Genomic DNA, 15,553 nt, shown 5'->3' on the forward strand with positions numbered 1-15,553 from the left:
AGTTTCTGTTTTGGTTAAGTTGTTCGAGTTGAATGTCTCGGAGCTGTTGTTGAGCTATTTTATTGCTCGATTTGGGATAGGTCTCGGACGTTGCAAAATGGTAGGATGAAAGGCAAGCAGTGTGGACAAATCTAGTCGGTTATTGTAGATTTTCTTCTAGAATCGACACAACGGAGATGAGTCTTCTGTTGGCATCGACAGCAGCTGACGAGTTTGCTGTTTTTGCGAACCGTTTTCGGACACAGGGAACACGAGGACGGTCCAGGATTCGATACGACATCGCCGGACAAAAGAATATCAGTACCTGAGATGTTAAGCTGAAATGTAGCACAGTGGTTTGCGTACAGACGGATTCGCGAGCAGAATCTTCGCTTGTAGTTGTTTTTCGTAGGAGCAAATCTCGATCTGTCGGTCGACTTTTCCAATCTGCACGACAAAAAATACACCAGAAGAAGCAGCGTGACAATCTTCTTCTTTTGAAACTTTTGAAACACTTTTTTACTTTTTGAACGTCAGTTGCAAAAAAACGTCAGTTCGTTAGAGAAGCCGTTGAATAATTGCATAAAATTGACAAAAATAAGCAACAAGGAAGAAAGAACGGCAAAAAGGTGGTCAGCAAAAAATTTGCGTCTGTTAAAAATCAGCAAAAAGTGGTGTTTGACAAAAAAAAAAATCAGCAAAAAAATTTAGTCGGAAAAATAAGTCGGCAGCAAAGTTTGGTCGGTGATAAAAAAGTCAACTAAAATTTTAGTCGGTAAAAAATATTAGTCACCTCCTAGCCAAAATTTAGTCACTTTTTGCTGACTTTTTTTTACCGACAAGGTACCACGTTCCCTATATCACACCTCGTCACACCCAGTAAGGCACATTTCGTAGACTACACTTCGTATAGCACACTCTGCATAGCACACTCCGTAGGGAACACTCTGCATGTTATAATTCTCATCATCCATTCTCTGCTGAACACGGCATTCGTGTCGCATCATCTGTATGCAACATTTCGTTTCCTTTAATTAAAATGTTGATTTGTTTCGGGTAAAGATACTGCTATTGCATTGTAATCACACTTCATATAGCAACAATATAATCTGTGTTTACGCTGGATAAAAATGTAGGAAATGAAAAGCTACCTGGTTTCCTAAAAATGCAGGTATATTAAATGAAACTCCAATTTTTTCAAGTTTCTTGCTTTCGGTTTCTTGCCATCTCTCCTGACTGCTAATCGTCATCACAAAATATATATTTTTCTTTTACAAGACAAAAAATATGCTTAAAACTACAGGCAAAATTTCGTTACGACAAACTTGCAATTCTTCAGATAAATAAAAATTACAAGATCATTTACAACACAAAAACACCTCACTCAGAATCTGAATTTCCAATGTTTACAAAGTTTACTAAGTACCTCGTTTTCATGCAGATGATTTAATGGATGATAAAATTCGGGAAAGGCGTTTTCACTCTAAATGTGTTTGGTTAGAGGGGAAGTTTTTTCACTTTCACCAGTAATACATTTGTTTTCCTTATTCTCATTTCAGTCATTTTAGTCTTTCACTTCCTGTTAATCATATTATATTCTGCTAAGAACTAAAATCTGTCCAGGTCGACGGGTAAAGTATTAGGATAATATTGCCAATATATTGCTTAGAGGTCTCTAAAAAATCAACTTTTAGAGGGAAATTAAGGAGTTTTAGGCCTTTTGGAATTGACGAGTATTGAGGATGCTTTGCAACCTTGTTTTAGCATCCGCAAAGATTAGTTGGGCTAATTTTAGGTATAGTCGGCCACAAAATTAGAATCGAAAAAAACAAAGCACTTCGGGGACATTTCGGATATTTTTTTTTAAACAATGTTAAATGTGCAACGAATTTTAGGCCATTGACAATTATATGTGCTGCTATAATTCTTCTCTTGGTAGCCCAATTGTAGGGGGTAGGTTACATTTTACCCAAAATTATATTGTCAGAAACAATCAAACTTTTAACAAAGGTGGTTGTTGCTGTGTTGTTAAAGGGGTTGTGTTAGGTTTGGTGTTGATCTTCTGAATAGGGTTCAAAATAAAAACATTATTTTTGAGATTGAAGCGTAAACAGAAAAATAAGAAATTATTCCATAATTATTTTACCAACGCGAAGGTTAAAAATAATTGGTTGAAAAAGATCGTTGATAAAAAGACAGACGAGCCATACAACGAGTGACAACAATTGACAACGCGTGATACCAAATGACAACAGGTCTCAGCGACTCACTGACAACGAGTCATATTGAGACATAAAATAGCGAGACATCACACAGACTAAAAGAATTGGTAAGATCAATAAGGTTATTCGAGTTATAAAAAAAGCTTTTTACCATTAAAAAAATACTAGTCGGTAAGGCCCGTGGAAAAATCCACTCAGGCAGGATAAAAATTTTGATGACGTCAGCAACCCAGCCACTAAAATAAATTTAAAATTTTGTTTTCACGTTGCCTCTACTGTGGAGAGCTTAAAGAGCTGATCAAGAAAATGTATATGATCATGTGTTTTTGATGAGCGGTTAATGAGATATAAGGGTTTAAAAATTTTGCTGACGTCAACAATGGCCCTGTCCAATTTTTTTTTTTTTTAGAAATTTGTATACCTGTTGCCTTCATCGTATATATCTTGAAACGCTGATCAAGAAAATGTATAGGATTATGTACTTTTTACAAACGGTTACGGAGATATTAAGGTTTGAAGGTTTTTAGTTGACGTCATCAACCTGTCCAATACGAAACGTATTTGGTGACCCAGGTGTGGGAAACTTACCCAAATTGGTCCTAGGTGGTCCCTAGTTACCCACGCGGTGAAAAATCATTGCCGTCACCACCTCGTTTTCAAGTTATTTAGCCTCGAAGTTTTAGGTGCGCTGTAATGGCTTCAGTAATTTAGTATAGGATATTAACGTTAAAGTAGTGTTATTGACGTCGCGCCATAACGTCAGAAAATTTAATATATTAGACATAAGTTTTTCGGCGACATCAAAGGAAAATGACGATATCCACTTTGCCTGTTACAAACAGACACAGTCTCTGTATTATTAGAAGAGATCTTAAGTAAACATCAAATAAATATTGTTGCTCGTTGTCTGTCGTTGTCACTCGATGCCACTTGTTGTCACTCGTTGTATGGACCATGGCCTTGTTCAGGCCGTCCAAATATAAAAAACCTAACAAGTCCTGGGGACGAGTTTGAATTCTAACACACTTTCTCTAAAGCATCGGCAAAGATTCCAGACATTGCTTTCTACAAATCGTCGGTGCAGATGGATGTGTAATCCTATCCAAAAATAGACAGCGCACATTGCCATTTGAGTTATGCGCATTTAATCTGTATTGCTTGAATTTATTGCTGAAAATGACAAATCTGGTACCTGTCCAACTCTTACCTACTATACGAGGCCCTGCGAGCCATAAACACGGAACTTCTTATCCTGGGAGATAAAACTCAGCGTACTTGTAGAAAATTTTAATACAAACAGATTCCAGGTAAAAAAATAATTCGATGTCGACATGGGGAACAGAGATGACGATACATATGCCCAAAATGAGCCATTTTCCCAATTTTGCAATAAAATTGAATTTTCCAAGCATTATTGACGGCATGGACTGAATTCTGTATAGATGGAAACAAATTGATTTTACATATATAAATAAAAAAATTTTAATGGAGTAATTAGGTTCAAAAAGACGTCATAATTGTACGAAGGTTTTTAACGGTAAAAGTAAAAGATCAGTTTCTGCGAAAATATTGATGTTCACGTCATTAAACATGTTTAGAAAATGGTATTTATAGATGTTAGTAACCACGTTACACCAACACCTTAGTAACGACCTCGCAACGAACATACATGTAATAAATAATTTTATAACCAATAGAACATCTTACAATACATACATTCATGTCAGCAATTTTTTAAATTCACAAAAAATACAATACCCTATGCAAAGTATAAAAAATCTCAGCACTCAAATGGGTTAAATTTGGTTATAAAAAGAAATTCGAAAAAAACGAATCGCGGACTTGTCCATTCGCATCGAATTTTTTTCGTTTCGCTCAGTAAAATGTAGTTGGTAGTGAAATTGCCCTAATTGCAGTGTCCAAACCCACAAAATGAGAAGTAAAATAGATTTTAAAAAATTAACTCTATAACAATAAAAACAGGGCCACAAGAATGAAAAAAAGAAATATTCATAACATTCGAGATTCAGTAAAAAGTAAGAAAAAAATACTTGTCCTACAAAGTTGTTAAACAACTTGATTAAAAATTTGACGAAGCTATATATTCAGGTATACTTTCTAACTCGGTTTGCTCCACACTCATGCTGACGCCTTCTGGAATGTTTCTTTGAACATATTCTAAATATATCTCTGCCGTATCGCCGGTCAATTCACACATCTAAAACGTATTAAAAGCCATTACAAAAATGAAAGCACTCGCCAAAAAAGGACGACAAAAGTTTTTTTTTAGTATTGTTAAAAAAAATACTATATACAACAGAAACACTTTTGTAAAGAACATGATGTGGTAAAGATCAGTGTTTATTCTATAAGCACAGTAAAATACCACATGGTCAAAAGCGACACTTCTTACTAATTTATTTCTAGCATTTTAGCAAATGTTTAAAGGGGTGTCAATATTCCTGACTTGCTGCTGACCTGATTATATCGCCTACTTTTAAGAAACAAATATTCGCACAACTAATTTTTACAGTCAATTGGCCAAATTTTTTTTCATTTTTTGCAAAGTTTGATTTTGCAACAACAATTGCAATATTAAACTTTGCAGGACTTATTGTGGTGGATTTGTGCGAAATATACTAAAATAAGTTTAGCAAAAATAGTTTTGAAAAAATTTAAGTGGTAAGGCTGGAGAAGTCAAACTTGTTTATCAAAACACAACAAATAAATAAATAAATACATATTTTCACCTGGAGCATTCTAGCATGAGTACGCAATTCATATTGCACTCTATGCTTCTTATAAATATGAGGAGACTTCAGCAATGTTCTTTTTTCAGTGTGACAAGGTAAGATGATCCTAATATAAAAATAAAAAGACAAGATGAAAAAAATGTTTGCTTTTCCATTTTAAACTTGCAAAAGACTAGATTTCCGAAAGCATTAATATTCGCGGTTTTACGAATAAAAATGAGCTGTTAGATTTCTCGAGAATTAAAATTCGTGACTACCTAGGTTTTGCAAAAAATTATTTCTACGCTTGTTGAAATTAGTGTCCTATTTATGGGCAAAATAAATAAAGGAGGCTTTAGTTTCAGGCAAGTATACATTTATTAAAATATTTGACTGAAACCGAAGAAATATAAAAAATTATTTAGATCCTTTAATATTCAAAATCAAAGAAACATTTAAAAATTTCAATTCTAAACTAAATAGCATTCAAAGAATATATATATTTATATAACGACCTCACTTAACATGTTTGCTTTCTCCTATTCAACTTAAAAATTGTTCCTCCAAAAAAAAACTGAAAGGGTTCTGGAATACTGCCCAAAAAGAAAAAAAAATATCAAATGTTATTCAAAAAATGCTTGTTATGTCAAACTTTTATCCAAGAAGACGATGAAAAAAATTTTTGTGATCTCAAAACAATTTTTTTTATTCTATGTACTTTCACAAACTGAAAAATTCCACAGATATTATTTTATGTGAATAAACTAACGATTCTGTAGGATTCTTTTCAAGATTTTATACAGTGTATAAAAGGGAGAAAGCCAAATAGATATAACATATACCAAATTATGCGCACTTAAAATCTACAATATTTTACCTTTTGTCACAACAACTGACTTTATAACTGTGTTAATTACGTTTTTATTAAACTGCCAGTTAAAAGCTGCAAAAGTCAACATTTCGTTGATACATTCTTTAAACTTGCATTTAAACAACTAGTATCCCGAAATGTGCAAATAAATAATCTCTATTCTGCATTTTTGCAAGCGTATTTCGTGGAACAAAACCGGACATGGAAATAAGTCTTTTGGTTCTTATAGATAATATGCAATTTTATATAAGGGCAAAGCAAAAAATGACTTAGCTGTTCTTTCTAGGAAATGTTCTCCACTTTTTTAATTAAACAATGTGGAATTCCCCTTAAGAAAAAAAAAACATAGGTGAGTTAACCACAAGGCAGGCTATCTCTGTAATGAATGAACATGAAAACTCACCTCAGCATGCGAAGACCTGTATGCTATGTATCACCATCGCATATTATCTTTAAGAAAACATGGAGATGTTTAGCCTTCGTAAGAAATTTATTAATCGCTTCTTAATAGAAGCGTCGACTCATATTGCACCACGCATGTGCAGTTAATAGAAATTGCAGCTGACTCAATCCGACTTTTTGCGCCTAGAGCACCCGCCCTTTAGCTGTTTAGCCAATCAAAATTAAAAACAAAATAAGTTTGTACAATGTTTGTTTACATATGCATGACAGCGAAGTAAAATGATATCACCAACTTACCCAACAACAACATTTTAACCAATCCTTCAACATTATTTAGTTACTGAAGCAATTTTTTTTTAAAATAATAAAACTTTAATTTAAATTCAGAGTTAAAAAATTGAATTTTGAGTTCGAAAATTAAATTTAGATTCCAATAAACATTCTGCCTATTCTTTAAAGCAACAATGAAGTCTATTGTTACAAAAATATGAGCAAACTAAAAACTCAAACTACACCCCTCTTTTAACATGGTTAAACAGAATTTCATTAAAACAGTTGGTGAAAAATAATGAGGATGCAAAAGGGTGAAGCTTTCAAAATCACTTTTATTTGATTTAAGGTTCATATTTTCAAAAAAATATTGTAAAAAAATAATAATTAAAACAAATAATAATTATATAACTAACTTGAATGATTGAAGAAAACAAATAACTAAATTACTAAATAGAAATTTCAAAAGCTTACATCCTTTATTTCCAGTTGGACTAATCATCTGAGCTTTCAGCTCTATTTTCGAAAAACAGATTTTCAATGCCTTTTTAATTACTGTGAAACTTGCGAACGAATTCGGTTGTTTCAACAAAGACTGCAATAAGTTTAGCAAGAGTGAAAAAACAGGGAAATTATGTCAAATCTGTTTACACTTCACTCTAAATGGTTCAGTGTTAAAAAACCTGAGCAAAATTCAAGTTTAAAAAGACTAGAATGTAGCTGCTTCTTACCTTTTTGATACGTCTAGGCCAAGGACACCTGCTGCTCCTTGTAAAAATTGGGTGTAACTATCCAGTACTGCTTCATCAAAGCTTCTTACTTTCAATGTAATTTGCGAAATGAATCTCTCTCCTGGCTGGAAGAAAAAGGAATGACATTTTACTTAATCCCTTGATATTCCCGACGTTTAGCATCACCTCAGCTATAATGAACCCTGTATATGCTTTCAGATGATATATATATTTTAAAAAAAAATATTTTTAATACATGTATGCCAAAATGGTTAAAAATAAATTAAAAATGCTATTTAGTTTAAAATTGAAATTTTTAAATGTTTCTAAAGAAGGGTAAACATCACAAATTTAAAATCTTAAGATGTAAATATTCTGAAAACAGAAAAGAGAATTTCTAAAATTTAAAAAAAGACTAAAACGAGGTTAATGACTATAACAAGTAATAATGAAAGATTTACCTTCTCAGTCGCATTAGGTGAAGAAAACAATTTTGATGTGGATAACCGATTAATTTTCTTAAAATGAAGCTAGAATAAAAGTTTGTATATATATCATTTATTCTTGGACTGCTAAGACAATGCAGTTTCTCTTCAATTTGCAAATGTAGAGGAAAGGGTCAAATTGTCAATATTGGCAGCTCACGCAGGCCCTAAATATTGATAAGTGAACTATACAAGTTTAAAATGTGTGAATCTAAAATAGAAATAAACCCACATAATTAATTGTGAGGAAAGACTTCAAAATTTACAATTTTGTCTCATATAATCTGATCAAATCTGTAGCTGCCAAATCAATCCTGCTCACGAAAAGACTTGCCCAATTCTGACAAATGAGAAACTAGCTGAGCTATTAATTGCTCCCCTAATTCCACAAAAATTTTGTCTGGCAGAGCAATATCAATTCATCTCACATGGAAATCGATGTTATCTTTTGTATTATTTGCAGTAAAAAATAACCAAAATAAATAAATCAAAGGACAATTTAAAGTTTTGTAAGTTTTTATATTATTACTGATGTGTAAAAATTTAAGTTTACTACTCTTTAAATTTTGTGCTATTGTCAGTAAAATGAAAGTTTTATTGCTAATTTTCAGGTAAAAACTTCAAAAAATATTTTTAGGTTCGTCAAATTGAATCTATACTAAATTCAAAGATTTTTTTTCTGCACTAAATTTATGCCCCATCATTTGTCAGATCACCAAATCAAAATGGCATAAAATTTGCAGGAATAAACAATAATTACCCCAGTAATGACAATATAATGAACTACATATAGAAGAGTAACAAGCTGTTGTTTGAAAAATATATAAAAATTGCAGGTTACAATAAAAAACAAATATTGTTTTACTAATATTATGGCTTCACAACATGTTATTTATATTTATTTTTTTTTGCAATTCAGAAAAAAGTTCAAGGAACTGGCTGGAAAAGCACACACTTTCAAAAGATATTTGCAGCGTTCCATTTAAGAATTACGAAGTAATTACCAAAAAAAAATTCAACTTAAGTGAATTCTAGGATGAACATTCTTATAAGCTATTATCAGGGAATTCCATAGGTCATGTGCATGTGCAAAAGCTGTTCAGGCATGTGATTTATCAGGCGTTCTAAACATGCTTTTCGCATACGTAAAAACAAAGAAAAAATATATAAATAATTCCTTTCCCTGCATTATAACTAAGTTGTCACATACAGCAATGCATGAAGCATATGCTTTAGGTGAAAATGGTACGCACACACCCTCACACACACTTCCTTCTTTTATGATTTCATTTTGAGTTTTTTTATCTGTTAGTGTATACCAACTTGGCAACTTGTCTCAGATGTAGCTCCAGTTGCTTCAAATATTGCCATCTACCTTTTTTTAATGCTCAAAACAGATTCGATGTTAGGAAAACTTGGTGACACAAATTACTAAAGAGAATCTTTGGAGGAAAGCACACAGGGTGACAAAAATGTTTCTTAAAAACATATCTAGTCTGTCTAGTTTCATAATAATATAGGTTTGTTTGGTACTTGATCAATGATTTCAAAGATAACAATAGATTTGAGTCGCAATTTAATATAGCCTAGTAAATTTTACCATAGCCCCAGGTTAGCCTATGTGGGAGAAATTAGTGAGATTGCACACTTTTTCGCCGCTTTCGGATGTTGCAGGGAGTTGTCTAGTAGAACGTAGCTTCAAATGAGCATTAAATGCTCTAGGACTTCCTATCTAAGCCATGACCCCTTCTGGAAATAATAGAAAGGGTATATATCTCCTTCAATTTTATAGAGGTAGCCATATAAAATATGCACATTCACTTATTTATCTATCTTACCCCCACCGCGCAAAAAATTCCCATCTGCGATCTACCCCAGCAATGTTTCATTACAGGTAAAGATGGTAGTATGGTACATCCTAGATGTACGGCTCAGGACATCATGTCATAGCCATCCAGTGTTGCCAGTGAAAAAAGAAAGTGACGGAGAAAAATGAAATCACAGAATTAAAACATTAACGTAATATGGACGGTATACACTATTTATCTGCTTGGTCTTACTTTTTTTTTCCTTCTGATTAGCACAAAGGCTTAGGCACTAAATATGTCACATACAGGAATTTGTCTAGTGGCTTTATAGCCATATCTGTTCCTATGAGTCAGCTATTTCACTGATGAGCAGAGTAATGACAACATTACTCATATTTTCCACTTCATGCAAGAGTTTTCATTTAGCATGGTGATTTTATTTGCATGCAGTAGCTTGTTTAACCTTGTTTGTTTTATCTTAGTACTCTCTTATAAATGTAAATCAGGCAAAATATATAGCTAAATACTGATGTTATATGGCTAGAATTAGCATGTTAAGTTGTTTTAACGCAAAGCTCCAATAAATCAGATTTGCAATCCTATACCGACCTTTCCAACACAAAATGCAAAATTAAACAAACCTGGTGGGTATTAGTTAAAATTGTTTTATTTTGAATACTACACAAACATTTCCTTGCTCCTCGCCTGATAAAACCAGTAGTCGCCATATTACCCAAAGGGTGGTTTGCACGGTGACGAATTAGCTGTAAAATATTTTTTTCGAAGCAATTGAGCTTCGCGAGCGAAGCGAAATTGTGGAGCACGTTTGCTACACACGCGAGGTATATACCAAGAGAATTACTGAGATTCTCAAAATTTCGATAGAAAAAAAGTCATATAAAATCAGCGTAAAGAAATAGGACTGATATTTTTGCACATAAAGCTAGGGTATTTTTTTTTCTAATAAAACAAGTAAGTTTGGACCGAGGGGTTAAAGTATAAGTTTAGTAAAAAAGTACAGCTCGTACCCCACCTTTTTTTTTTTTGAATTTTTTTGAATTTTTTGGTAGTCCTGTTTCTAAACGACTTTACTTGTGTATTTTAAGCTTTTTTGTTGCTGGGCTTTTTCAAGTAATACACCTTTACGATAATTCAATTGTAAATGCGTTCCTACGGCTCTCCATCGTTTTACAATATCGAAAAAAAGGAGGAAAAATCGTGTTTTTATGAGAGTTTGTTACAGACGAAAGCGTGTTTTCTCCAATTTTTTAACTTCCATCGAATCAATTTCTTTCAACTTTTCAGGAAACGTTAATAATAATAAGATACAACTTATGTGTACTTTTCATTAAAACAAAACGCGGCAAGAAAAGTTATCACGAAAAAACGTGTTTTCTCCTTAATAACCTCCTATAAAAGTGTGATGTTTACCCCCTCTGATCGCAAAATAAGCTGCGATGGAGTGTTAGTTTTCCCGAATTATCGTAAAGGTGTATTTGTACAATTATAACGCGCCTAGCTGTGTTTTATTTTGTTGTTTCCAAGAAGATGTAAGAATACAATATTATCATTTTTAATTTATCCAAAGCAAGGTAAGGCTTAAGCATACAAAAGGTAGCTAGCTAGCTAGCTAGCTAGCTCTGTTTTGTATAAAAGAATTGAAAGTAATTTGTAGAATACATATGGAGAAGCTGTATTACTACCTGACTGATAGCCAGCTATAGGAAAACCTGTAGTTTGGGCGCAGGCAAAACAAATATCTCTGGGTGTTAGAGTAAGCTGACCAACCGTTTTTCATCACAATTTCTTATTTATTAAAAGACGGGTGTGCTGATAAGCCGCATACGCCTAAAAAAATGTGGGTGTTTTCGAGCGAGTGCAGCGTTTTGAAAAAAATTAAAGTATAGCTATATTTCCCGTAAAAACCTGCATAGACTTGAACAATGCCCTTTTTCCAACTATCTTCCGCATGGTTATGTTACAAGGAATTGCATTTCGGGAATGCTCCGGGCGAGTTCAGGAATGTGCAGGCGGTTTCGGAGGACAACCACCAATTTAATTCGAAAAGTTGCCCAAACTCCCCCTTATATAGGCGGGTATTTGCGACTTATTGGCACCCTCTTTTATTAAGTAACCTGTCACAATAATTAAAAAAATATCCACTTTTGCTATCAAACCAACAACAATGTAATTGTCAATAGAAATTATTTGTCCGTAGGCCCTCCAATAGAACAAGGTTTATAACGACATTAAAACTGTCATTTAAACACAAATCCAAGGATGCCCAAGCCGCACATGCCTCTAAAATGCAAGGCATTTTCGAAACTGCTTGTAATTTTAAAATATTCTCAGGAATAATAGACTAAGGGAAGCTACATCACAGTTTCTTGTCCACCGCCCACCGCTAATTTTATTGGAAAAGTCGCCCGAACTCGCCTTTATATATGTGGGCTTGTGCCCCCCCCCTTTTGTTTTAGAATATTCTCAGGAATAACCAAGGGAAATTACATCACAGTTTCTTGTCCACCACCACCACGTGTGTTTGAGAACAACCTACATCAAAAAGTTCATTATTTTTAAAATTATTTGTGTAAAATTTACCATTTTATTTACGATAAACCATTTCTCAGTCATTTTATCCTAACCATGGTACTATTCTATAGATCTATAGTGATGATGAAAAACAGCACTTTCAATTCCATTGACTTGGCCATCCCTTAAAGGCGCTGGAAACTTCACTATATCAAAATGTTTTCTTTTCCTTTTAGATTGTGTACAATGGGAGTGAGTGATGTAATCTTTCAATGCGTGTGATGAAAAGAAAGCGAAACCGTTATTGTTTTTCTGCCAAAAATTTATTTAATAAATCTTGATAAAGTTAAAAAACTGTTTTGATTTGTTTGTTTTTGTTTTTAAACTCACACATAAAAACTCATCATTGTAGAGTACAGTTCTATTGCTGCAGATAGGAAAAAAGTTACAAAACTTATATAGTAATGGCTGAAAATATATACAAGCATGAAATGAAAGTAGAACACATAATATAAGCAACAAAAAAAACAAGGAAATAACACATCTCTATATAATATTAATAAGCGCGAACAAAATATATATATACATAGCATAGCTCACAACGTAAAATATGTCAAAACATAGAGTCCAAATCCAAAGTAGTAGTAGAAAATAAAATAAAATAAAATATGTCATGCAAGGTGTGATGCCATAAGTCGTTGGGCAGACAGCCGATGAGCAAGGGGCATGTGAAGGTAAAGAAACATACTACCAGATTTCCAGTCCCCCAATAAGGATATGACATCCAGGGGAATACCTGCCCCTAAAGCAAAGGTAGCACCTCCACGGCGAAACGAGTGGGTACCATATTGGGAGGTAGAACACTCTAACTCTGTCAACACTTTTTTCATAACGGACATGAAAGTCCGATATGTCAATATAGTGTTGGGTAGCATCGAGGATTTGCGCCAACAAAAGGCTTGAGCATCAGGCAGAACACCTGGAGTGAGAGAAAAAGCATGCAAAATAGCCCAAACTGGACAAAGAGAAGAAGAAGGAATAGCCACCAGTGGAACAGTAATTGTGCGCTTTCCCAGTTGGATGGTCTTACTCCATCTAACTAGAACGAGAATATGGTCATCATGAAAAGTAAAATCAGACCGAACTAGTTGTCTGAGCGGATTAAGTATCGTAGAAGATGCTGGCAATAAATGTGACTTACGAAACAGACCAAAAAATGAAACTAAACAAACAGCCCAAAGTGAAGCATGAAAGCTACAGTTTAGGTTAAGGCGAGAGCGAATACCAAAAAGAAGAGCAGTAGTAATAGGAAGACGTGGCTTGGGCGGAACGCCAAGCATACGCTTCATACCTTTTAAAACTTTTGATAGTGTCCAATTGTTGGTTAGAGTATTAGCATATCCCATCTCTAGCTCTTTTTTTGTATTCTCAGGAGAATACAAAAATTAGCTACCACAGATGATATACTTACCAATGAGAAAATAATAAGAATAGGCAGACATATGATTGATGGCAACCAAATCACAGACTGAAGTCAGTGAGTTGAGCTGCAAAAAGTGCAAAAATGATAATAAGTGTTGTCTTGAATGAAGACGTGATATGTCGTCAGCAAGGACATTTTGAGCACCAGCTACATGGAAAGCCTTTAAACGAAAATTGAAGGTGGCCGATAACCAAAAAAACTGACGTAAATAGTCCATCATAACAGGGTGATGGGTAGTTCCTTTATTAAGCATAGCAACAGCAGCAGTATTATCGCAGAAGACATGAATAGTTTTGTTCTTCCAAGTGGGAGCCCAGCGAATAGCAGAAAGAACTTCACACAGGGCTTCCTTAAAATTAATATGCAAAGAGGCAAGAGGGGAATGGTCTACCCATAGATGAGAATAGAACCAATCACCTTCAAAAAAGGCACCAACGGCGTCAGAGCAAGCATCAGTTTGCAGACTGGTAATAGGTTTTTGGTCATAGAAATTGCATTGTCCATTAAACACACCCAAGAACTGATCCCACCAAGCTATATCCCTGTGAAATTCGAGCGTCAAGCGACACTTCGAGGCAGGGGAAGACAAGGTGTTCATCAGATCCAGGACACGTCTCAAGAACGTTCTACCATCATACACGACTTTACAAGCCCAATTTAGGCGACCAGCAAGGCGTTGCAACTCTTTCTTAGAGGCTCTTTGCTTGGTTAAAAAATGTGACACTACTTCTCTCAATGCATCCAGTTTAGCAGGTGGAAGAGAAAGGGTAAGTGACACAGTGTCAAGCAGAATTCCAAGAAAAGTTGCTGGCATGGAGGAACTAACTTAGCAGGGCTAAGCTGAAACCCTAGTGCAACAAGTAATTTGCAGAGTGTGTTATAGGCCTCATAACATTCAGTCTGTGTTCAGCCAATAACAAGGAAATCATCTAGGTAGACAATAACGAGAGGAAAACCTCGTCTTAGCATCATACGACGAACAGAATGTGTAAGGCAATGAAATATTCCAGGAGCACTTCAACCTCCAAAAGGAAGTCGAGTATCGACAAGATATGAGTATCGAGTACTTCCAGAAATCCGCCATTTTAGACCAAGCACAGCATAGTTTGATGGATGAACAGGTACTGACCGATATGCATGGCGTAGATCAACCTTGGCCATAAAATATCCCTGTTTGATCATAGCACAGGCATCATCGATAGTTTGAAATTTTTGTTTTTCAATATCAATATACGTATTGACACCCTTTCCAACTGGCATGGAACAGTCATGTATAAGGCGTAACTCGTCAGAGTCAGGTTTGGGGACAGCCCAAAGAGCACTGACAATGGTAGGTTTACATTGAGTAAGAATATAGTTACCAGTTTTAAGTTCATCCAGCAGAGTAGCTTCTACTTTCATATGAGCTGTAGGACTGGTAACAGAAAAGTAGTTATTCATTTCGGCAGGCAATAAATCAGAGTCCTTAAGAAGAAGCTGAAAACCACAGTGAATTTCACTAAGGAGAAAGTCACGATCTGGGTCTTCAGCCAGTTCATTGGTCCATAAGTCAACATTAAGAAGAGTGCGAAATTCTGAGGGTAGTCAATTGTCAGAATTGTGGTTTTGTCCAGAATGAGGTTTGCCTGATTACCAATTTTGCGGTTGCAGACGTGGGTGAATTTACATTCTGTTTTCTGGCAACCTTTTTGGCGGTTAAAATTACGACATATTTCTGCACCGGAAGAAGTATGTGTAGGAAACCCTAAAGACGATCCTGAGACAGGTGAACCAGAATTTTCCCTTACTTAAGGTACTGGAAGGGTTAGAGATAGGAGGGGAGGCCCAACGAGGTATAAGCATCACTTCATGCAAATGGCTATTGTCAAAGCTCCATGGATAGCCATAAGTGTGCTAAAGAATTCGATATTCATCGTCATACTTTAGCACAGACTCCCAGGTGTACTTTCTAGCCAACTCTAAGATCTTAATGGAATAAGACAAATAGTCACGTAAATCGGACGAGGTTGGCAATCTGGCAGAAGACAATAATTCTTTG

General features: G+C 34.7%; 3 protein-coding genes across 3 annotated transcripts; all 3 read right to left on the reverse strand.

The window, feature by feature from the left end:
• Positions 1–3,558: 3,558 nt before the first annotated feature.
• Positions 3,559–11,471, reverse strand: LOC130657783 (28S ribosomal protein S10, mitochondrial-like). The gene is made up of 6 exons (XM_057460784.1): positions 11,427–11,471; positions 10,142–10,369; positions 7,669–7,737; positions 7,208–7,332; positions 4,952–5,060; positions 3,559–4,419 (listed from the first exon to the last, which is right to left on the reverse strand). Exons 1-6 carry the CDS (start codon positions 11,469–11,471, stop codon positions 4,282–4,284), a joined length of 714 nt encoding a protein of 237 aa, XP_057316767.1. The 3' UTR covers positions 3,559–4,281.
• A 414-nt stretch (positions 11,472–11,885) lies between these two features.
• LOC130657144 (uncharacterized) lies at positions 11,886–13,438 on the reverse strand. The gene has a single exon (XM_057460109.1). The coding sequence runs from the start codon at positions 13,436–13,438 to the stop codon at positions 12,704–12,706; it is 735 nt and encodes a 244-aa protein (XP_057316092.1). The 3' UTR covers positions 11,886–12,703.
• A 39-nt stretch (positions 13,439–13,477) lies between these two features.
• LOC130657784 (uncharacterized) lies at positions 13,478–14,329 on the reverse strand. The gene has a single exon (XM_057460785.1). It carries the CDS (start codon positions 14,327–14,329, stop codon positions 13,478–13,480), a length of 852 nt encoding a protein of 283 aa, XP_057316768.1.
• Positions 14,330–15,553: the final 1,224 nt, after the last annotated feature.

This window comes from Hydractinia symbiolongicarpus, chromosome 9 (genome assembly GCF_029227915.1).
Source record: "Hydractinia symbiolongicarpus strain clone_291-10 chromosome 9, HSymV2.1, whole genome shotgun sequence".
Taxonomy (NCBI): Eukaryota; Metazoa; Cnidaria; class Hydrozoa; order Anthoathecata; family Hydractiniidae; genus Hydractinia; species Hydractinia symbiolongicarpus.